The 25,968-nt window shown below is 36.0% G+C and overlaps 1 protein-coding gene across 1 annotated transcript; it reads left to right on the top strand.

Moving 5' to 3' along the window:
• Nucleotides 1-557: 557 nt before the first annotated feature.
• Nucleotides 558-24,035, top strand: LOC137404303 (uncharacterized). Its single transcript, XM_068090491.1, has 4 exons — nt 558-886; nt 21,005-21,055; nt 22,886-23,032; nt 23,411-24,035. The coding sequence occupies exons 1-4, from the start codon at nt 659-661 to the stop codon at nt 23,576-23,578; spliced, it is 594 nt and encodes a 197-aa protein (XP_067946592.1). The 5' UTR covers nt 558-658; the 3' UTR covers nt 23,579-24,035.
• Nucleotides 24,036-25,968: the final 1,933 nt, after the last annotated feature.

Genomic DNA, 25,968 nt, shown 5'->3' with positions numbered 1-25,968 from the left:
TTCTTGGTCGGTCTTTTATTGGAACCTTCTCACAGTGTGTCACAAATTACTCTGGATTAGCACTTTTCAAGTTACGACGTTTATATCAGCAAGCTGGAATGAAAAACTAAAAACTTCACTGTGGTTCAGATAATAAATAAATGTCATTAAAGAACAATCTACATGTAGGCCTACATCTACTCAATTACTGCTATCAGTGGATCTACTCTCACCATTCTCGCTTACCTCGGTTACTGGTGGACCAGAAAACTGCCATAAGTAGTATCTTACCTTTAGCAAAGTGAGAGCAGCATTAGTTGATAAGCATGAAGTCAAGTAGGTGTCAACAGCAAAATATGTCTCTAACCAGCATAGATAATAAAAATTACTTTCATATCAGAAATTATCTTCTCATATTCGCACTTGGTAAGTGTACACAGTTCTAAGTGTTAGCCCAAAGTGTTCGCTGTATTAACAGTGAGGCGGGAGGCTATCTAACCATCTCCTTATTGTGTCATTCAATTAAATCTACACATCAATACGCTCCACTAAGCAAGAGCAAGTCATTTCACAAGCATAACCATACGCGCATTAGCTGAAGGCAAACGTTTACTCAAGTCAGCCATATATCATCTTTGATTTTGCTTTTTAGTTTTCTCATTGCTTTACTCCTTTCAAAATGGGCTCACTCACAAGGCGCCCCTACCTGCTTGTCGGTTTCTTCCACATGATAATCGGTCTTCTTTTGTGTGCTTGCGGCGTTGTATGGCTGGTGATGACATTTAAATATTGGGGAGAACGAGCTGAGAAAAAAGGCATCGACTGGAATGTTTGGCAAACATTGCCTATGGAACATCAAGTCTGGGCATGGCTTGTATATACTGTGGAAATATGGACAGGATTCTGGGTGAGTAGAGGGTTCACTATCCTTTAACTCGACAACTTGTCTTTCAGTTTATTAAAGAATAATTTTCACCAGCTGATTTAATTCAATAATTATTCTGTGATTATATTACGCATTTTTGTTTGTAAGGAGAGTGTAGGTAGAGGCCCTATACTTCCAAGTTAGATGCTTAAAAATTTTCCTATAATTAATTACATGAAATCAGCCACCAACTGTAATTTAAAGACTGGTGTCCATCAAAATATGAAGAATAGCAGAATATAATAGCACAGAAACCACAACAAAGTTTTCTGAAGATTGTGAGGCAGTGTTCTTTGAAAGATGCTGACATTTTAATATATCATAGATAGCAGTCTAGGTATAGTGATCTGGAACAGCGGACCTGCTAAAAAGCTCATTTCCTGCTCAATTCTAAAAAAGGCCACTGGTAGTGACAAGAATGATATCGCAACTCAGACATGTACACGTACGTTGAATTGTCGGACGGAATGGCCAAGCTGAAACTGTAAAGTAGCGAGCATCTATATTTGATACGGGGTCTTAGATAAAACCCGTTTTATATTGAGCTTTTCATTGGCCTTTCAATTCACGCGAGGACATCATGTGACAAGACAATAACCAAAATCCGCGGATACGTCATCAAAATCAAGAGATTCCAATCTATGAGTTTTTGAGCTTTTAAGAGCTTGTAATTACATTTCCACATATTTTGCACCTACAACACAACAGGGTAAGACATGGCGAATATTTTGATACCAAATAACTGTAATGTGAATTTTGTTGCAAGTCAACCTTTAAGTCTCTGCAACTAGGCATGTTTCCCATGTCATGTCCTGTTAAGGACTCAGACATGTCTAGTCAAGATCTCAGAGACATTGTTTGTGCAACAACGCCCTTAAAAACCCGCACAGCGTTTGCTTGAAGGCATCATATTAGATGTTCGTATGGTTGTTCACATTAAATCTCAATATTGTTCAATGTTTTGGGTTAAAATGATGACGAAAAAAGTTACTGTTTACAGCTCATTGTGTAATTTTATTTTCCTCAACTAAAATGAATTGCATGTACACTCATCCAGACATTTCCTGGTTTACGTAAGTGAAAGGGATGTATGTATTTACCCTCACCCTCCCTAGGAGCTTCTACTATTAAATAAGAGCAATAGGCTTGCCTAAACGAGCATAGGAAATGATTCATAAATAGTTGGTTGGGTGCCATCAGGTCGTCCCTATCCTTATTCAAACTGGGATGAGGTCGTAACAATAGTGATTAACTTTGGCAATTATAGCTTGTCCGACATGACACAGCAGCTGTTTCTCAGATCACTATGTGACGATCTTCCCTGTGAATCGACACCATAGGACATTCCATAATTATGAACTAGGAATAAAATAGAACGGAGGTGCCAGTTTCGCTGACTGTGCCTGGCACAAGATAGCCATGCTGTCAATAGTATTGATAGTATAAGAACAGGTCATCTGCATAATTTATGCAAGGCCATCTGATAGAGAATTCATTAATACATTTGTTTATTGAATGCTACACTCTTACCATTGCTTCTCTCTCCCGTAAGCTTGTGATCAAAACCTCAACCAAAAAACCTATCAACAATTGGAACCAGTTGGGTTCTACTCTTACGTATACGGTAACTCTTCTGGTTCATGCTCAGAAATGCTGTAATGGGCTCATCCTCGTTATTTAGACGTAGTAACAACTAGCAGATACCTGGATATGCCATTAGTTAGGGAAATCTTATATAGCGCATTCTACTAGTAAATTTTAAGCAACCCGTGTGACTAAAATAGAGGTATATGAATCATAAAGGTTAGGCATTGTAGGTAAATGTCGCATTACTCTTTCTCCCACCTATCAGGAATCTGGTTTTTCAATCGTGATTATAAACGAAAACTGGGATACGCCATCATCGCCATCACTGACAAAATGGCTTCATAACCTAATGAGCAACAGAGCATACTACTTTTTTTCTTAAATGGAGTAGCCAACTAGTGGACCACCTGTTATGGAGCACTACATAAGCGGCTTAGCAAAAAACATCTACCAGGACATGCGCAGCTGGTCATGCCAATTTGGTTCGCTCCAAGCAGGCCATGTAACAACCCTATTTATTATCATAGAAACCACATGAAAAGGTAGAAATTTGAACTCAAAAGCTATTTATATCTATAAAGTGTGCCGCTATGTTTACACAAAAAAACACATCCAACCAACAGTACACTAGGACGTTCAGTATGAATGATATATTATCCTGGAGAAGTCTAGATTGCAGATTTTGAAGGGAAGCTTGAATCAGACACAATAGTACATCAGCTCTTTAAACTTTACCGAACTAATTGTGTATTTTATTCAGAATAGTAAAAAAACTTATGATATATTTAAGCTCGTGTTATGCCATTAGCATTCTAAATCAAAGTTTCTACAGAATGAATATACTTTTCAGCTATTCATAGCTCTGATCACGCAGTATGAATATGGTTTGTCTAGTTCTCCGCTGGCTTGTACTTCAACTAAAATCATCAGCCTTCACGTAAGCAGGAAATGTGGCTGGTTCTTCACCAAAACAAGCACTGGTCCCCTAGGGTTAAAATCCGTGCCAGAAACGTCACGAGGTTGTGATATCACCTCTACCATAAATCATTCTAAGAATAGTTCTAAATAATTCATGAGATAGCATCAGGATCTCCTATTGCGTTCCTCAGCTGTCCGTTCTGATCTCTATGGCACTGCTAATCCCTGATTTATGCTTACAAGATGGAGCCATGGACTGATTGCTCAGTGGCTAGTCCTGTAGGAAGGGATATCGTTAGTGTAGTGGTTGGCTATAGCTGAAGTTTTCTGTAAAATTTCTACTCAAATTTGCCAACAAAAAGGAAATGCATTAAAAACTGCTATCATGAAAATGCAGTTGATTCAGTTTGTATGGGTTTAAAAGAATTTTTAATCATTTGTGTTATCATCCACATGAGCAGTTTAATACAATCTCCTGGAATGTTGATTATAGAAAGCATCTATAAAGTTGTCTCTTTTATGGCTTTAAAATGCTTTTTCTTTAGCTTGAAATTACAGGTCATAAAAATTTTCCAAAGCTGTGTAAACACTAGCTAGTAATCTGCTATTAACACAGGTCCAGTTTTTGTTACTGAAAATTGGCTCCGCAAATGAGCACATCGACCACTCTATTCTGTCTTTTGATATTTACTATTTTCCGATGATGAAGTTAATTTATAAGTTTGCGTCTTCCATAAGTTATCCGCAAGATGAATATCATAAAAATCCGCGAGTTTGGTTACTTGCAATTTTGTGTCGAAAGTTTCATGCTTGCAAACGATGAAAACAGCACTTGCGAATAATATGCAAGAAAATGCCACATAGGCTATTCCATTTTAAACATTTTAAACACTTCAATCATTCCTATTTCGATTCAAGTGAGACAGGAGTGCGCTGCTATGACCTCTGGAGTAGAATTCTATACCTTTTTTTAACAAAGTGACTGTTAATCCTCAACATGCAAATGTCCATTGACGTTCTTATCCCATGGTAACTGAACTTCGCTCACGATCCCAAATCCTTACAATGGAAACAGTGATTAAGCGCTCAAATACATTTGATGTTGTTGTTGTGTCACGCGAGCTGGCTTGTTCTATGTAAGTAAATATAATTGCACTCATTTCGCTATGACTAATTGTTGTGTATGATCAACCGCTTACAAATTGAACAAATTCAACTTACAGGTCGACCAATTTTTTATAACAGTTTTATTCAACCAAATTTTCAAAATCTGCCCAATTATCAGCTAGCATGTAATATCCCAGTGTCAAGGATAAAGGACCAACTAAAAGGTTACAGCTTTCAGTAATAAAGAGGCATATGGACATGATCTTAAAAGTGCATGCTAATTCAGTTGTGTTAATGATAGTACTACAGCAGCCATGCCTTTTACACTATCAACTAGCTAGGTATAGTAGACACACCTTGCTATCAGCTAATCTAATGCTATCACTCACAGGTATTAAGTGCATGGCTGTAACTCCGCTAAGTAAACAAAAATCCTTTTGAATGAAGATAGCGTATGAAAGCATATACTTTGCATAGTGAGTAATTAGTTCTTAATATTGATTCCAATCAATAAATTCTACATTCTTGCCTTTCTACATTGACTTTCTAACACATCATTTTCAACATTTTTGAAAGCCAATTTTAGTCCCTCGCCCTGTGCAGATTTAGGGCAGCCTATAGGTATGACCTTTTCACATCATTCCTATACTTGAGAAGAATTTTATTTGTGTTCATGTCAGCCGTAAAATGATAAACGCCTTTCCACATAAATTTTGTGCATTGATTGCTAATGGAAAGGAAGCCAATCTGTTCAGATTAGAGCTCTCTACTAATTCTGGTTTTGACAGCTTTATGGCTATAGTAGAGATGTACATTAGGTCGATGGTAACTGACTAGGCTTGATCTCCAGCAGTGATGAAATCATTACATTTTAGTGGTTAGACTATACACACTAAGGGTGTGTTCCAAACTGGAGGAATGTTTGCTCGTTTTTTAATTTTTTCTAGGTAATGGCGACAAGTTCTTCATTTTTGCCATGCTAATTTTAATGCCTGGCTTACATATAATTCATAACATAGCACAAGAGGTGTAGAAATAATGCTCCATGCTTCATTAGTGAAAAATGTCAGAAACATAAAAGTGTGCTCATCAATGCATGTAAATATAGTTGAACTAGACTCGTGCGACTGAGGCATTGTGATTGGTATAAGCAGTTCACGCAGTGTCGTGGCAGATTTTTCTACCTTCTAAGTTCGACGAGCTTTTTGAATTCTCAAAATGAGACCTCTCGATGAGCTGGCCATGTTTGCACGTGCTACTTATCGTCCTCCAACAATCGATAATTTTTCATGTTATCTTTTCACAATGAATGTCACTGATCAAGCATATATGATAAAGCAATGAGGTGTACTATTCAGCAATATATATATATATATATATATATATATATATATATATGTGAAACACGCTGAAAATGAATTGCACTTCCTGCCAAGTACCTTATCAAATGGTAAACTCATCTGATGATGACTATTCATTGTTAGCTAAAAATAACCACATCTGGTTGACATAGTCCAATCAATTATTTTATTAAAATCATCATAGAACGGGAAGCCATGACTTAAATTGGCCCAGAACATGATCAATGCAGGACAAGATCAATAAAAATGTAGCCGTAAACCGACGTCACTCCAGTAAGGTCCAATAAAAAATTGAATCGATATAATTTAAAAGATCTACGTTACGAGGTCGACCGGATTATGCTAAGAAGTAGCCATAGCAGCAAAAGGTAATACATATGGCAAAAAAATTACAATAAAACATATTTCAAAAAAACTAAAGGGTAATACAGAAAAACAAAATCGGATAATTTTTTAAATATGCATTATTGACATGGCTGATACAATTATTCCATTTTACTTCCCAAAGACAGAGAGAGGCGTTATTACTTTGATTAGAATAACTCAGTCTTTTGAAATTTCATAGAGCAATCAACAAATCTCATAGCAAGATCAATACTTTGGAAGATTGATCAAATACCAACAAGGAAAAGTGGATGTTAATTACAGCTTCAACAACCAAATCATTTTGGAAAGCCTGATGATTCCTATTCATTGCTCCACACAAAGGTGATAACTCCTAGCTTCAAGCCCGGAAGGAGCAGTCTATGCAGACCTTGAGCTGTGCCCTTGCTGACTAGCCAGCAATGTTGTGTTCTCAGTATGCGTTCATTTGAGTGATGGCCGGAAGTCAATATACTGTGTGTTCACATTCGCGTGCCATGACATCCGCTGAGTCCACTGTTTTTCCTCTTGCTTAGCTCAACATCTGTAGGGGATTCCAGGCTAGAAGGCTGTAGTTGGTGAAGGAGTTTACTGATCCTTTGTTTGTTTCACTTATTGATTCAACACTTACCTAATTGGCTGCAATACAGGCTGTTTTTAATTAGTTTGGATTATTTCATAGCCGTTAGATAAATGCTGAAGCGCAGGGTTAGTTAACAACTCCAGTCCTTTGCATCGCAAGGTAATCCAACGTCAGTGCTTCCCATCAATGAACGGTTTTTGTCTGTGTACTTGCCTTTCATCCGTCCTGCATTCCATCATTGTTTAGATTCACTATGTTTCCATGATGCGCAGTGCTTCGGAGTTGCGCTATCTCCGAATCATGGAAACGGCGTCTTCGCACTGAAATCACTGCGCACTGATCAGTGCGAAGCCAGTGCAAATTCGAAGCAAAGAAACAGCGACTGCGCAGTGGCTGCGCATAGCTCTCATGCCGTGGATACGGATTCTTCGAAGGCCATAAACTAGTACAAAGGTTGTCCCGCTAATCTTGTTTTTTTATTCTTCCGATCTTCTTTCACTTAAATTTAATTATGGTCTGCATTCACGAGGATAATGAGGTGATTACTTTCCTGGACTTTGTTATCGATGCCAACACATTTCGAAAAATAGGTGGCAAGTCCTAAATTAACGTATAAATAATATATTACTTAAAAATACTTATTAAAAATATATTACTTTGTAAAAAGTGTGTTAAGGTTTGTAAAACCTTGTGAATGTGTATTGTAAATAAAAGTATAATGACGACAGAATCATAAAAAGACCGTTTATGACGTTCGGTATCCGTGATCGATTCTATTTCTCCATCAGGCGATTCGATTTATACAATTTCTCTTCTCTGGCTAATTTGCTGAAATTCTGAAAACCACTGCGCAGCATGGAAACGTACAATCCCCTCGACTTCGGAGGGGGGCTGCTTCGCAGTACTGCGCACCATGGAAACATAGTGATTGTTGTTTCTACTTCTGATACAGTGAGCTGAATGGTTTGTGGCCAGTTCTCTTTGAAGGAATATTGCTAGCGTAGCTTTTGTGTGTAGGTTAAATTTTTTTGTAGAATGTCTGTACTCAAAGTTGTTAACAGAAAAGAAATGCATTGAAAACTGCTATAACGTTAATGCAGTTGATATAATTTGCATGGATTGTACCCGAATATCTTGTTTTTTTTTCCTGTTTTATTCACATGAGCAGTTTAATACAATCTCCTACAATGCCGAGTATAAAGAGCATTTACAATCTTTTTTCTTTTTTATGTTTTTTAATTTTTTCTTTGTTTTTATGGCTTTAAAAAGCTTTTTCTTTGCTTGGATATTTTCTGTTTAAAGATTTTTTAAAGCTGCGTGAATACTATCCAGTAATCTGTTGATTAATTGGTCAAATGAATCTATTCATTTCAACTGATTTAAGAGTGTAACAAATGAACCCTAGCACCTGTGTTGATGTGTCATGTACTACCATCCCAGTAGTAAATATTCTTAGTGTCCCCACAGAATCATAGCTAGCTAATGGCGCCTGTGTCATGGTGCCATCCAGTCAAGCTGTTCTGCCTGATGTGTTTAATGCCTAAATGTTACATTAGATAGTAGTATCTGTAATAATAGCGGTGTCACATGGAGCTTCACGATAGAACATGTATCCCATTATATCCAGAATACCGGTGTCACATCTGGGAAATGTCTATTAGTATAGCTTAAGTAGTACCTGTGAGCGGTGTCACTCAGGTGTCACTTGCAGCATGTTCAGTATTACATGTATACTACTTGTACAAAGCTTTCTCAGTGTCACACATAGATGTCAATTTTGAATATTATGAGCCAGGTTCAATTGGCAACGAATACCATTGAGCAATGTAACATTGGCAGTGACTGTAGCAATAATAGTTTTTGTGAAATTTAAATTTGAAATTTGAAATTCAAAAGTTTGTTTAAAATTTTAAGCATCGATCAGTTAAAATAGCAATAACAAACAAGTTATAACCTTGCTATGAGGTAGAAAGGCGACAAGCTTAACTCTTCAGACGCATACGTAGAAGGAGAGCTTGCACGGAATTAATGTGACCATAGAAATGTTGAACTAGCAGTTATGATAGTAAACACTTGAGCTGCCAACAACACTAGGAACCATCGTTTACCTATAGGTAACTTTTGATGCTTTTGACAATGCAGGGTAGATTTTCCACATGAGATAGCGATTCAAAGAGAGTATAGTGAGATCTAAATAGCCTATTGTGAGCAAATTTGGCACACAGCCAAAAATGTTTATGGAAATAACAACATCTATAGAAAAATGGCGTCCTTAAAAAGCCACGCCAATTTTAGGCTAGAGACGTGGGAATCCTCTTGGCCTACACATGACAGATACTTACTTTTGGCTAGATTCTATGATGAGCTGTACTCGAGGCTTACTCTCACCCATAAACTACAACTTATCTATTACATTCAGCTTTCAATACCAGTATTCCTTCACTTTTCACAGTTAATGGGGACTGGCATCCCCCCTCCCGCTGTAAAGGAAAATCCACAAAATAGAAACTAATTTTAAAGATAATATGAATGGACCAAAATTTAACACCAGAACACTTAAACTGCTTTCTAAACATAATGTATCATAAAAAAGTAAATTGGAGTTATCTTGATTGACTTTCAGTTTATATTTTAACTTCAGTTTTAGTATTTTGAACCAGAGAATGCACTTACATAGTACAGGCGTAGTTTGGACTTCATTTAGTCGGAATATTCGTAATTTTGATTAACTGGGTCCATTGTGAGAAGAAGGTCAGGTTCAGAAATTTATGTATTTTAATTTTTAATGCGTTTTTAATTAAATTTTTTATTTTTTAATGAGCATGTTTAACTGCAAAGTACTGAAACCACGAAAGGTGAGCAGCAAAGTAGCGTGGGATTACCGTATTCAGTTTTAGCCAGAGAATGCACTTACATAGTAGAGACATATTTCGGAGTTCATATGTTATGTATATTCATACTTGTGATTAACTGGGTTCATTGTGAGAAGGAAGTCACACGTTTATAAATGTAATTTATGCATCTGTACTTATGCGTTTTAAATTTTTTGTAGTGTTTTCAATTAATCTATATATGTACATAAATCTCAAAGTTTGTGTGTGTGTAATTCGGTTTGTATATTTGTAATTCTATATATATATATCTGAGTGTGTATCTGTGTGTAATTTGGTTTGTCCAACTACAGCTATTAAAATATTGGAATGAAGAAATCGTAACGCAGAAGATTTGATCTCGAAACCTACCATTGCCAGGCAAATATCTTACCAATTTAGCTACATAAGATTGATGAGTTCATTGGGCGATATATGTAGGTGAAAATACGCATACTGCTCTGCGTACAGCGCAATGTCATTTTATGCTTGCTCTCACGGCTCTTATTAATAGCTGTAGCAATAGGTTACTAGCTTACTCAAATTAGACATTGGCAATGTGCCTGGCTAATGGCAAGTGGCAGGCAACTACATTACCTGTCACTGTTTATAAGTTAATTTTTAATACCTGTGCAACGCCGAACATTGCGCTAGTTTTCTTTTGTTTTTAATTTTTTTAACAAACACTTTTTAGCCAAAAAGTACTGAAACCGTGAAAGATAAACCACAAAGTAGTCAAGGATTACTGTAACAAAGGCTCTACACATTCATTGCTTTATGAGATAGTTGAATCTAGTACCAACATTTCTAGAAATTACTGCGCTTCTTTCCTATATGACAAGCTGTCAGTTCGAGTGTCATACCAACATTAAACATTCTATATTTTGTTTATTAATGTTTCATAGAGGCGTACCCTTAGTTGCCGTTAACGAGGCCCTATGGCATGACTGTTACTCTTCTGCGTCAATGGGGTAATTTGCTGGAATTCAAACACTATACACCGAATGTGTGTAAGGTATCCAAATAAACATGTAGCTCTTTTTGGTTCCAGCACTTCAAAAACCGAAAAACATCTCAAATACTCTAACTTAAGTTTTTGTAGATTCAAATTCAATTACAGCGCATTAGCCTCCTATTGTGCTTGGATAAGCCTCCTATTGTGCTTGGGAAGGTAAATTTTTATGCATGATAACAACAACTGCCATTAAATAAAGTCGAGTTTGTTGTTTACAACGGATGGTATTTGCGTTGCTATGACAACAGAATGTTGAAAGAGAAGTTATGAAATTCCATTTCGCCACCTGGACAAGCATTGCTTGACGTCTGCCACTCGTCTGATTGATTGTGATTTTGTCCTTGCTCTGGCCACCATTCCTGGTCTAGCCATAGCTGCTGAGGAGGATGTGTTGGTATGACTACCTCTTGCGGTGTCTGCACGTGATCACTCCTATCAACTTACCTATCAATGAGCTGCAACTTCAGCTTACAAACTGTTAAAGATGAGCTTGCACAAAATTTTAGTAAATTAAATCAGATATGAACAGTGTTTGAGTAGAGTTTATCAGAAAGTATCGATATTTTTTCATCATTTGTGATTGTTTTACCTGTTTGAGATGGTCTGATTGCCAGGATGTTTCAAGATTAAAATCAACGAAGGTTGATCGCTGTTAAAATGCTGAGATGAAGCGAAAGTGCGATTATGACGTGTATAATTGCAAAGACCGACAGAATAAAGACGAGTAATGCTGAATAGTCGGTATCAACTATCGCAACAATAATAGCTAGTGATGTCATTTTCTTCTGAGCCCTTTAATAGCAATCAGGTTTTGTCGATTTTAATTTTAAAACATTCAGGCAGTCAGATCACCTCAAAAATAACAAACAATTGAAAATGATAGAAAAATACAGATACTTTCTGATAAAATGTACTAGAGTTTAGTGTAAGCTTATCTTTATTTTTTTGATTATGAGATACATGTACGCCTTAATGCTTGAAGTGTCTGTAACGTTTTATATGGAGATCAGTTGAAACCTAAACTTTGGTAACCAGAACATTTTTTTAACCATTTTTCTGCTAGATGAGAGCTTTTTGATTTGATGATGGTGCCGCATATCATTGACCAATCAACACTTGACTTCAGCGAATCTGTAAATATGGGTCAGACCCAGCAGCAAAAAAAACAAAAGGAGAGATTAGAGTAATCCGTCGCTGCCTCGGGGTTCAGCTTATGTAGCTTAAAAATTATGGGTTAGTGTTTTTATATAATGCATATTAATGTATTACGAAATTAGATGAATTTTTTATTGTTCTTTTTCTTTAATATAATCGAGTAAACAGACATTTTTTGTAATAAAAAAACAATAAACTATGCAACACAATAGATACGGATCTAGTTAACTGTCAGTGAAGTTTGGCAGATCAGGTCATATCTGTATTGATTCTTGTATTTTGAATTAGCGCAGCTCTGCGATGAACCGTTTTACAGCGACCTCGGGACAACGATTCGTAGGCAATGGTATAAACTCATCTTACGGTCACAACACAACATCGTGATATTCCTGCGTGGTTTATTGATGGATACTGTTAGGCCTTCTGGACTCATTCCTCTAACACAGGATTGTAAGCAGACATATACTTAACGGATAAGTGGTAGCACTTGTCTACCCACTTCAAACCCAGCTTCCAAGAATCCATTTTAAAAATACACCAATGATATCATATTATACTAGCACTGTGGCAATCCGGCGCTGTCAAAAGAGAAAGTTAGGAGTGAGAAATAATCGATTCAAAAATCCAGCGAGGTGATTGTGTATTGGTTCTATCAAACCGAAGGTTGTGGGTTCAAACCCTGTTGAAAGCAATCTTATTTCTAACCTCGCATGTCGGCTTTGGACGAACGAATGAACACGGCTCTTAGTATAATAAAGATTTTCAGATACACTAAGAGCACTAATTGCTAAAGGAGACAGTCATTAAGTAAATGAGCCAACAAATATTTGTGTGGGTTGATTGGTAGTCTGCTAATCACTGTTTCCATGACGCGCATGATCAAGTAGATTAGAAGTTGTGTGCAAGATGCGTTATCGTGCGAATTAAATTTTTTTATGGACATCCGCATGATGCAGAGTGACTCAGGCGCCTTGTTGAAAAAAGGCAAGAAATTGTATGCTATAAGTTAATAATTAGCGAGGCAATTCGTGACGCACATGTTAGCGACGAAAACGTGCAAAACTCGATCAAGAAAGGACGACAGAAATATTGAAAATGTTTAAAATTGAATAGCTGGCGCGGCATTTTAATGCGCATCATTTGTAAGCGCTGTGTCCATTATTTGCAAGCATGATGGATTCAATAAAGTCTTGCGATCTCTAAACTCGCTTAGCTTGCGGATTTGCGCCATTTCCATGATGCCGTCAACTTGAAGATTGGCTCAAAGTTGCCCATCATGCGTGTCATGGAAACATAGTGACTGTGTTGATAGTTCAAAGCTTTTATTCGATTTCGTTGGATCAGTTGCTGAATGATCATGTGGAATGTTAACATTATATTTTAATGCAAATGGACTGGCTTTATATTATTGTAAATACTCGACTTACAAGTAGATACAATACAAAGGTACATTCAAGATATCTTCTTAGGCACGTACTACAAATTTTTATCACATTTTTGTTGATAATTATGGGACAAGAGAGATTTTGGCAAGCTGCCAATGAGTCATCGGACATCAGTAGGAAAAGTCAAAACAGTTGCCTCCAATACATTGATTATGCATTTTTTCAGTAAATAAATTCATAGTGCGAGGTTTAAAAATTACAAAAAATTGAATACTCCAATCTGTTTCTCACCATTTGCTTTAGCCAATGGTATTTTGCTTTGAACAACATGAAAAAGCTAGTAAGGTGTTTAGTAGGCTTCACTAGCGTTCATTATTATGGGCTTTGGGTCAGGGCTATGGATCCACAGGTCAGGGTTATGGATCCACAGGTCAGGGCTATGGATCCACAGGTCAGGGTTGTGGATAGGTTTAGATGATTAAAGAAATTCTTTAAGGTCAGATAAAAGGTGATAAATAAAGAGATCACTGCATGTGGTAACCCAGGCTCTTCATGCGTTAACTCTTGGCAGTCGACAGAGAAAGACGACAGATGACGGTCTAAGACCCAGGAAATATATTTAACATAGTCTTCTATAAATAATTCCATTAAACTCTTATGAGGGAAGGCATGGAGCTTAAGCTAACTCATAAATATCCATTTTATTCATTTTTACTGCCCATCCACGGTTGGCCTCTTAAAAGAAATACATATTCCTTCTTACGACTGTATCATGATAGACTATATTAGCCAGCTACAAAATATACAAATCATACTACAAGTTGCTGGTGTGAATAGGTGAATAGGATTTGGAGACCCAAGTAACAAAAATCGCAGTTCTGTTTGCGTGAGGATCGCCATCGTTCTGAGAACGACTGAGAACATTTTTTTGATTGCACTAGTGATGTAGCTGCCCGACATGAAAAAATAGTGCATGTCGCTGCTGCTTTTCGGTTTAAAAGACAGATTTGTCAGCAACCTTGTTCCATTTACGTTATCAATCGCCATTGAAAAACCAGTAGTTAAAAGAAATAGGCCTATTGATAATAACAACACTACATGTATATTGTAAGCTCTGATGTATTGAGCCCACTGTCACCCACACAGATCACTTGAAATTTATTAAGGGCCTCTGCCCAATTGAAAGATGTTTCCAATTGGTAGCTTGACACTGAACAGTGTGAACCCATATTGGTAACACCACATTCCACACATTAGATACAAAATTTTGCCACAATGATACAAAACTTTTACTACCTCAGCTCACTGCTGGGTCGATGGCACAAATTAGCTAATCTGATATGTTCAGTTGATATATGTAAGTAGTTCAGAGCACTAGTTAATATTCCTTTGATTGGAAGTGTGTAGGAGGAGGGGGGTAGCGAATATCCAGAATATTCCGGAAGCTACTTAGTGCAACAACTGACTAGATAAATAGCTCTTTCAATTATCAAACGAACTGCTTGGTTAATAACTCTAGCCCTGGGCTAGAAAACACTGCCTTGTACCTCTGATTGCATTTACTTGTCTATGGTGCCCTTCAATGTCTATGGTGCCCTTCAATGTCTATGGTGCCTTTCAATGTCTATGGTGTCCTTCAATGTCTATGGTGCCCTTCAATGTCTATGGTGCCTTTCAATGTCTATGGTGCCCTTCAATGTCTATGGTGCCTTTCAATGTCTATGGTGTCCTTCAATGTCTATGGTGCCTTTCAATGTCTATGGTGCCCTTCAATGTCTATGGTGCCTTTCAATGTCTATGGTGTCCTTCAATGTCTATGGTGCCCTTCAATGTCTATGGTGCCTTTCAATGTCTATGGTGCCCTTCAATGTCTATGGTGCCTTTCAATGTCTATGGTGCCTTTCAATGTCTATGGTGCCCTTCAATGTATATGGTGCCCTTTATTGGAATACTGAAAACATCTGCATGATGCTTAAAATGAACTTACACAAAATATTTATTAGGTTTTATCAAAAAGTATCGGTATTTTTCTACCATTTGCGATTGGTTTTTGATGTTTGAGGTGATCTGACTGCTAGAATGTTTCAAGAATAAAATCGACAGAACTTTAGCGTAGTTAAAATGCTCAGAAGACGATTACGGACTAAAATGACATCACTAGTTTCTATAGTTGATAGTTCAACTTGCGGTATTACGCGTCTCTATTCCATCGGCCTCTTTGCAACTATAGATGTCATAATCGCATTTCTGCTTGATCTGAGCGCTTTAACAGCAATCAAATCATGTCGATTTTAATCTTGAAACATCCTGGCCGTCAGATCACCTCAAATATCAAAAATAATTGCAAATGATAGAAAAATAAAATACTTTATGGTAAAATCTATAAAATTATATGTAAGTTTATCTTGAACTCTTTGAGTGCTGCAAATGATTAAAATAGACTCATTGCATAAGGTGCAAACTACATAATCAGGTGCAGACCTTTGACTAAAGTGACACTTGATGCTAAATGATTTATAGTGTCTATCATCACCAAATATCCTGTTAATTTAATAAAAAAACACTTTTGAAGTGGGAAAACAAATGGAAGCTACTTTGAAGTAAAACCTTTCTCATAATTTGTTCGAATGTTGGCATACCTTTTCATTAGCATTGCGTTAAAAATAGTTGCATCAAAGTCGATAAAAACCTTTGAAAATGCTTCAGCTGAAAAATCGTTCAACAGCGGAATTGCACAGGAAGTGGTCAATTTTAATTTCTAGTCGTGTTTTTTAATTCCTGTACTTCTATAGAAAGTTGACACACCTGTTTGAGCAGACATTCAAGCCACCTTTAAAAATCATTAAAACATGATTCTCAGTGTAATTGTTTTATTATTGTAAAATTTAAGATAATGATTTTATCTAAACTCAGGAGCCGATATTTAAAAGAGACTCTACCAATTACTTTTTTCTGCCTTTATAAAATATTGGAAATGAAAGCACATTGAGCATTTGCATTGGAGCTGTGATACTGCGCCTATCAAAGGAAAACTTACTTCTAGTTAGCTAAAAAAGTATTGACTAAATTTCAATCGATTTTCTAGAAATAGCTTTAGAATAGATTTTAAAAGAGAGGAAGTTGCACTTTTGTATGTTTAGGGAATGAGTGTGGAACTAAACAAAGTCTACGCTTTGACATTTGATTATATTATTAGACTCACTTGTTCAGCGATAAGGAAAAAGGCAATGAGTATTTACCATAGACCTATTAACTATACTAGACTGGGCAATCCAATGCCTCACGGCTCAGCATTGTGTCCTACTTAAATAGCCACATTCTTCATGACGTAACGTCAACGCTTTGTTCACTTGCAGCTGGTCAGGCAAGCGAGTCATCATTGTTTATGTTGTAAAAATGACATAGACAGCTTTGTTGCTACATGTAATTTGACATAACTACTAAAGTACACAAGATATTGGTTTAAAATTTTAGATGCAAAGCCTATACACTATGCATTTCCTACCCTGCAAATTTGTAAACATAAAGTGGAATATTTCATATGTAAAGTGCCAGTAAAAATGTATATTGATCTATTCAAAAAATATTGCAAAATTATCAATGTTGCCCTATGCTATGGGCTAACATGTCAGATAGCTAGGTGTACAAACTGATTTCAAATGCATACACACTGGTACATCGTACACTGATTGCAGTCTGCCATGAATATAAATGTTGGGTCTTAGGTGTTATGCAAACAGCATCAGAAAATAGGTTTATGTTCACTTTGTTGCTTTGTTCACTTTGCCTAGTCCAGGCCATAGTTTTAAGTAGGAAGCCATAGAGAGTGGAGCAACTACCAGCACTGGAAATGATTCGAAGGTAAATTTTACTCCAATTGTTGTCAAGTGTGGTTGTGAGAGGTACCTAGATATGAAGAGCAAGAAATCTTGCGGATTTTTCCGAGATATGCATACAAATAATAGTTTTTTCCAAAATGTTTTCTTATAGATCATTGCTGGCACTAATATTTGAAAAGTTGCTTCACACAAAGAGGTGCCAACCGCGAAGTAGACGAAGTGTTGCACATTTCATGAAGTTTTTCATCACCATGGCAGGTGGACATAGGCTAGTAAATGAGTATGGTGATGGCTGTGCGATATTTAGAAGTGTAGTTAAACCCAACGAAAAGATTTTTACTTTATGATGGTCTCATAAGAATGCAATTATTTACTGATTATTTTGCAGGACAAGAGTAAAAATTTTTGCTGTGCCTTTGGTTGTTCTAATACTCCAGCAAAAGACAGTTAAATCAGTTTTTGGAATAGGAAATTAAAGTTTTCAAACATTTAGCGAGGCCAAGTATCTACTTCTGTACAAGCTTGGACAGGAGCATATAGAAACACTGCCCTCAAAGATTCAGGCCAAGGGAGGTTTCAACAATAATCCAGATGTCTGTAGCTTCAAATCTGCACTGAAAACTCGACTAGTGAAAACAGACTTCACACCTAGCACGAGTGCTAACTGTCTTGATTGTGATAGCTCAGATGGCTCCTGCTCCTTACTTCTCTCATCTAAACGGAGAAAAATTCATGTAGAAAGTGACGATAACTTCCATGATTATTTGGAATCAAGCGAACGGCTGGAAATCGATCTGTCAGAATCTGTCTCGGACATAGTGGAGTACATCGGTAGGTAAATACAACCAATTCCTCCAAATTTTTTACAAAATAAGAAATCTGGCACACATTGCAGCCTTGCTGCATGTGCTAAACTGCATGACTGCCCATATTGTGGTACGTGATTTAGGTATGTAGGCCTACATGTATTTTGGTATTAGCTACTTTCACTTATTGTTAGTGTATAGAACAGATATACAGCTAGCAGAGTGGCTTGAAATAATACTGCAGCAAATCCGTGAGATGTAGGTAAATTTATTTTATGGTTGATACGTATACTTTTTATAATAATAATAACATATGATATTTATTTAGCAGGTTATGTGGTACGAAGCTTAAAACTCAACTGCAATGACTGCACCAGCTTTATAGCCTTCTGTCCAGGTTTACGCACCAGGGATGATGCGACGCTAATCAGTGTAAAAGATAGAGGTGGTCTGTTTACACCTCATCCTGTCATCACCAAGATATGTCTAGGCTCAGAACAGATCATATGGCAGTGTGTCAACTTACAAGGAATCACTGCAGACATACACAAGCTGGTAGTCACGAAGACTCTTTCATTGGTTTTACAAAGCAATTTGCATCAGGAATTTCCATGCTCAAGTCACAGCGCAGCGTTAATTAAAACTATCACATCCAGATGTGTCAGAATTAGAATTCACCATGAGGCTACAAAGGTAGCAGCTAACAAGAGTAATCTTAGATCAAAGCTCAGCCGACTGGTCGTCTTTAGTCATGTGTAGCCTGTCACAATATGTCTAGAAAAGTGTACCATTTGTCGTTTGTTTTCTACGATTTTTCTGATGCTGTTTGCATAACACCTAAGACCCAACATTTATGTTCATGGCAACTGTGATCAGTGTACCATTTACCAGTGTGTATGCATTTGAAATCAGTTTGTACACCTAGCTATCTGACATGTTAGCCCATAGCATAGGGCAACATTGATAATTTTGCAATATTTTTTGAATAGATCAATATACATTTTTACTGGCACTTTACATATAAAATATTCCACTTTATGTTTACAAATTTGCAGGGTAGGAAATGCATAGTGTATAAGCTTTGCATCTAAAATTTTAAACTAATATCTTGTGTACTTTAGTAGTTATGTCAAATTACATGTAGCAACAAAGCTGTCTCTGCCATTCTTTCAATATAAACAATGATGACTCACTTGCTTGACCAGCTGCGAGTGAACAAAGCGTTGACGTTACGTCGTGAAGAATGTGGCTATTTATGTAGGACACCGTGGCTTCCCATTGCCCAGTCTAGTATAGTTAATAGGTCTATGGTATTTACACTGAGTCAACACTTGGTTTGTTTTGAGATAAAAGGGATCTGATCCTCTGAATATCTGATTACACTCTGTGACTCACCAAGTTTTCTGAAACAACGTAGTTTTGTACGTAAAAATTAAAAACTGTAAAAATAAAAATATTAAACAATATCTACAAGCTGTGTAGTTTACACTCTGTCTAATCTCAACTACAGTAAGTCATGTAGCATATCACTATCACTAGCTACACTGAAAGGTGAGAGGTGAAACCTTCCTACATTGATTATTCCTTCATTAATTTAGTTTTGTATATATAATTTATTAATGCTTTACATATTGTCTTCTATATCTCCTAATTATAAATTATAACGTTTGCCCAGTATGTACTTCTGTACTTCCATTTGTCCAGCTATAGTGAATAAGTTTTAAGAATGTGGTATCCACTGCGAACTGGATTTGAACACACAACCTCCAGTTCTGCTAACATTCATTTATCCAATACACTGCACTCTCCAACTGGCTCTAAATTTGGCACATACTTGGAATGCATGCCAATCTTTCATGGCTTCATGTTAAACACTGCAGCTTGCGGTATGCATAAAGCCATACCAGAAGAAAAACCCATGTAGCCATACCAGAAGAAAAATGCATGCCCATAAGTGAAGAAAATCTTTAAAACTCATAGTCAACAAGACTATTGCAATCAGTATAGATCTGTAGTAGGCACTGCAGCTGGTACGGTATGAATTACACAGAAATAAACACAGTAAACAGAAATAGTACGGTACACAAGAAATAAACAAACTCCTTTTAAAAGTTAGAATGGTAAATGTTGATGTTGAATATTTTGAGTAAAAGTAAATTTTCTGTACAAAAACTTTTTTATTGCTCGTGCAACGTCGGGCACTCATCTAGTTGTTTCATATAATACATTTATTTTAATACCTTATCAAATTACCTGCCGTGTTCTTTAAGAAGCTATCTATCTATTTAAGATAAATAGATTATATTTGCTAAGAAAACTTTGGTGGTAGACAGAATGTCTACAAAACTTGCCTCTTAACTATGTATAGTGTTTATGGTCAAAATTAATAAAAAAAGGAGTTTATACCAAAAATTAAAAAAAGGATGAAATTTGCGAGGTGGCCCCGTAATTACGATCAACTCTGTAAGGTTTTTACATTAATTTTTTTTGTAGTTGGTATTCAATTTAATAATAAGTCTAATTACTTGCAATTTTCTTTAAGGAACTATTGCAGATGTTTTTGTGTACTCTCTTGTTTACTCTACTATAAGATAGTTTTAACATATGAAGCAGATTTTAGAACCAATTAACTTGGTTGTTGGAAGTTTGCCTAAAATGGGAAGAATGATCCATGCTTTTATCAACATCATCAAGCTCAGTCTATGCTGTTGGACAAATGACCTTTCAATATAGCTTGTCCGCTGCCTCACCCTCTCAATATTTGTTTGTTTCACCTCACGATGAACTTTTAGTATCTTCTTCATGTTCCTGTCTGTGTCATTTACCACAGAGTGTGAGCAAGTGATTGACAGTTTATCAGTTGTTTTATCAAATTAGTTTATGCACAGCTCTATAGTCGGACTAAATTTTCAACTAGTGGAAATCTGAATATTTATTCATCGACGTTTGATAATGTGTCATGCATAGCCGGAATTTTTGTGGTTAATAAGTCATTTTCAGCCTTACATTGAACCCTGTAGGCCTTAGCAGTACTTCATAGCTTGTAACTTACAATAACTAGACGATGTGTTTATGTGTGGAACTCATGAAAAACTTTTATGTGTGTTGCAGATAATGATGTCAGGGTCATTTGCGATGTGCGTTAAAGACAGTGGATGCCTGGTAAGTTCCCTTTGTGATGGTATTAGAGTTGTTACGAGTTTTGATATGCACAATATTTTATCTTTTGGTATGTTTAGAATTTTCATCATTTTTGAAGATGTAAGAATTAATGATCCAAAACTGATTGAACTTTTTCCAACAAATTTGTTACGATGAAAGGCTTTAAAATTACAGTCGTTGCTACAAAGCTGTGATTCTAATCCCACGACCAAACGAGCGGGAACGAAGTTTGAGAGTTTTTATGATAAATGCATGTACACACAACTTACAAAAATTATTCATCAACAACGTCGCAAACTCTTGTATCGAAATCTCATCAACAAACTTAACCGTTTTTTTTGTAGAGTCGTTAAAATATAATAACGATACAAAACACATACAAGCCTATTTGAATATGTAACCAAGTCGTTGAAAATTGTTTACATATTCCTAAACCTTACCCATCTGATCGGATTATACACAAGTAGACAGATTAATTTGGCCGAAAATCTTTATTAAAACTGGCCAAGCCTTACTTTTATCAAAATTAGGACCGGCAAACGCAACCCCGAGCAACAGAAAATAGAACCATTAAGTCGTGCGTATTTCACGAAAAAATAACGTGCAAATTTCACCAGTCTATAGCATTGTCGAATTGCCGAAGGTTTCTGTAATTAACGTAGAAGTACAGAAATCGTTTCTTTTTTGCCGATTTTAAAGACACTGACATTTTGGAAACTTGGGTACTTTGGTATTCTAACTGATGTCCAAAGCAGTGAAAGTAAAGGAAATGACGATGATATTTTTTTCTAACGACTATTATGAGATTATCACAACTTCTTGATATTGTTAGCTATGACGTTTTGAAATGTAAACAAAGTTGTGCATTGGTTTTCTATTATTACTGTATTACTATATTAATAATATTGGTTATTCTAATAATATCAGTGCATTTTACTTCTAATATTGAATTTCTCCTATTGCAGGGGGAAAGATATAAACATAAAATCTTTTCCTTTCATTATTGCTGTTTGTCATGACCAAACACTTTTTTAAATATATTTTCTAAAAATTTATATAAATATCACAACTTCTTGATATTGTTAGCTATGATGTTTGGAATTGTAAACAAAATTGTGCATTGGTTTTCTATTAATTGGTTTTCTATTATATGGTTTACTATATTAATAATATTGGTTATTCTAATAATATCAGTGCATTTTACTTCTAATATTGGCCAATATTGCATTTCTCCTATTGCAAGGGGAGAAATATAAACATATAATCTTTTCCTTTCATTATTGCTGTTTGTTGTATATAATAACACCCACACTCAGTACATTACAGCTACTATTGCAGTTATCCTATTGCACTGCAGTGCCATTTGACTGCTAATATTGCATTTCTCAACCATCAGTACCCTTTCTTTTTTCCAATATCACTTTGGTCGTGGGCTGTATGACAGGGGAATTTCTAGTTGTAGCAGCAATGTTATAAATACATTATGATCAAAGGTTTTGTAAGCGCACTGTCATGTTTCTTAGGGTAGTTATAGAGGGTTGTCCTTCAACAAAGTGCCAGGTTGAAGTATGTTTTTGCGTTATTTTCTCACTTGAACTTATACTGACTGGACAGACTAATTCTCATTCTAAAATTTGCTATTCTCACTAGAAATGCAATATGAGTTGACAGCGCAACTAGAACGCCAAATTGAATTTTTTTTAATATAATGTATTGAGTTGTCTCGCGTCATACAAGTTATTTGGGTTAATTAATTCTTGTAGCCTTTGATTGGGAAAGAATTTTGCTAATTTTAAAAATTTTATATCACTTTTTAACTCTTTGTTGTAGGAGAAACTGTTTTTCTTCATGAATGTTTCAACAATGATACTGTTTGCACCAGCAGCAGTTGTTCTCTCTCTTGAGATATTCTTCAATGTTGCCGACTCGGAAGGAGCTTCCCTAGAGACTTTTAGCTTCATCTATAAACACAAATTGGTAAGTCTTTTCCCTTACTTAGCGAGTTGCAGTTCTTGAGGCCAAAATATGCTTGAAACACTCCATTTTTATCTGTATTAGAATGATTGTAAATTGTGGAGTTGCTTACTCAGGAGTAGATAACTTCTATTTGCATCTCAAACTTAGGGATTCGTCAAAATGCCTAACATCATGATGCTTTGCTTTTATGCTGAATTACGACAAATTATTTTTATTTACAATTTTTTTCTTTTTATTGATTTTCTATCCAATTTTTATGTATTTTATATTTAGTATATTAAACCAATGTTTGTTTGACTAATCGCTTATTCAATTTGAACTAGATTTGCCCGATTTTTTATCACTCATGAATACTGATCTAGAATTTCAATTTTACAGGGCGTAGCAGACCAATTTAATCGCTTGGAGTTGAACAGCGGTGCTGAATCATGGATATTAGCATTTCCTATCATCGGCATCTCTCTTGGCTTCATTGAGTTTATATTAAGTATGGTCAGCGTGAGCGTTTGTGCCTGCTGCCGGCCGACTAGATCATATTCTTACTAGTAAGATGGTGATCACTCTGAGCAATGCATTAATTCTCACTTGCAGTATAAACATATACTTATGTGTTTTACATACATAATATTGATTACTGTACATTACATGTCTGTGTTGTTGGTAAGAGCTTGAAAATTGTGAACTATTATCCCAATGCTCATATATTATCTCTAAGTCAACCATATTTTTAGATTTATTCCATTTTATTAACTGTTTCAATAACAGATGTATTTAATCTTTGTTTCTAGAATGTTCTTTTATTTTATAATATTCGTACAACAAGCTGTGGTGAGCAGCGAAATGACTTGGGCTTTTTACTGTTGCTCCAATATTGGTCGACGGTTATTTCTCTTACAGAATCCCATCAGGTACTTAATGTTGAATATCGAAATTTTTATTTGGAAACCATTTTTTTAATAAAATAAATAGAATGAAAATAAAGTATATAAATCTGAGAAGTTGATATTGTGATGAATGTTTCCATATTGCTTGCCTAAAGTAAGCAGTATCTGCGATGTGCTCCTCACTTTGTCATGCTTGGTCTTACAATCCTTGGAAAGGCACACAATTACAAAGGTATGGATCTTAAAAGGAAGTTTTTTGTTTCCTGTAATAAAATGAATTTAATGTAAATCTTTACCATGAAACAGTCATGTCAGTCAGTCTGAAGTGACTGTAGAATTTTGGAAAAAAAATCGCCTGGTGTAGGTTTTGAACCCACAGTCTTTGGCTTGGTAACCGATAAATTAACTAAATGTGTCAATCAACTGGGTGCCTATTAGCCTGGTGATCTATCATGGCACGTCGGACTGCCAGATTACTAGCATAACTAAAACCTCTTTTTATTGGTTATCGCTCTGTTAATTTGTTTTTACATATAATTTTTGATTTTAACATAGTTTGTATAATACTCTTGCTTTAATTACCCGAAGTATTGATTGACAAGTTTTTTTCTAGCTGTGAAACACATTACACAAAGTGTAATGTGTTCTTATGAGGATATTTGATTCGACATACAATGGTTTTGACTTATGAAGCTAATACAACAGAAGACTAACTTATTCCTTACTATAATAAGAGCTATGTCTGTCCTTCCGTTCGAAGCTATGGTGGGAAGTTAGAAAAAAAATTACATTATACAGGATTCGAACTCATGGCCCTCGGCTTGATAGATGCCATCGACCACCTTCAGGTTTTGTTGAATATTTGTGTGTGTAGTTAGGTATTCTCTCTGCTATAACGGTACTCCTGATGGACTCTCACAGTACACTGGACTCACAGATTACTAGTGCTCTTAAAAATGTGCACAGCCTCAGCTTGTAGCAAACTAAGCAGGCATCACACTTGATCTTCAAGGGATTGCTCATAAACACACAAAATAATTTATACCACTCAACATTACGATAACTTGGCTCTAGCCACATATTTAATAGCCATAAATTGGCTTGAATTTTTTGTTTGTCATTGCATTTTTTATGTATCTGTATATCGTTGCTATGCGATTCTGTTAACATCAAAAACAGAATATGACAGTCTCTTATGGTACACTGCACTGCCAAAGTACTAATAACAATCAAATCTAAAACAGAACACTGGTTACTATGAACTTTAAAAAATCAATTATTTCGTAAAAAGGTCGCTGACATAAATCAGTAGCGATAAACAACTAATAAAAGTTCACATCTATTTAGGCCTGCAATATGTTCAGTAGTTTTTCGTTTGTGAGGTGAGCTTAGCTTCAGCATGACAAGTAACTAGAGCGTATAAAATTTTGTTACATATGGTTTTCTTCGATTATATACACGCCTGTGTGGGATTATTACTTCAAATATCTTTGAGATGTTGAAGCTACAGAGAATTCGCAACCGACTGCCATGACATCACAGCTAAGGGAAGCTTTCCTGCGGAGTTAATCATCTCCAACATTGTGCAAGTATTTGTACCTCCTTGTATTCATAGACTTAATGACAACATTTTCAAATTACTCATCAAAAGGGGTAAAGTTGATTTCACACATGGTTATTTCCTTGCAATAACATGCCCCTCCAAAGCCATGGGTTGCATCAGTAAATTTTCCGTGTACATTATGTGTGTGAGTCACAACTTACGAAAAAGGAAACTGTTGACTGCTGTACATATTCAGAGTCTGTTCAACTCAACTTTCACTACTAACCAAGGTGTCTTATATCAGACTAGTACACTGGCAGTCCGCTGTGTCGTGAGAGATCATGGCCCAATAAAGCATATGGAATAAAATGTGCACAACTATGCTGGCATACCTGAAGGTGAATGATTGGTGCAGGTGATTGTGTGCTGGGTGGATAAACTGAATGTCAGGAGTTCAATACCTGTTTAAAGACATCTTTTTCTAATCTCCATCTGTAACTTTGGAGAGA

This window comes from Watersipora subatra, chromosome 9 (assembly GCF_963576615.1).
Source record: "Watersipora subatra chromosome 9, tzWatSuba1.1, whole genome shotgun sequence".
NCBI lineage: Eukaryota > Metazoa > Bryozoa > Gymnolaemata > Cheilostomatida > Watersiporidae > Watersipora > Watersipora subatra.
This window is presented reverse-complemented; position numbering and strand designations above follow the sequence as displayed.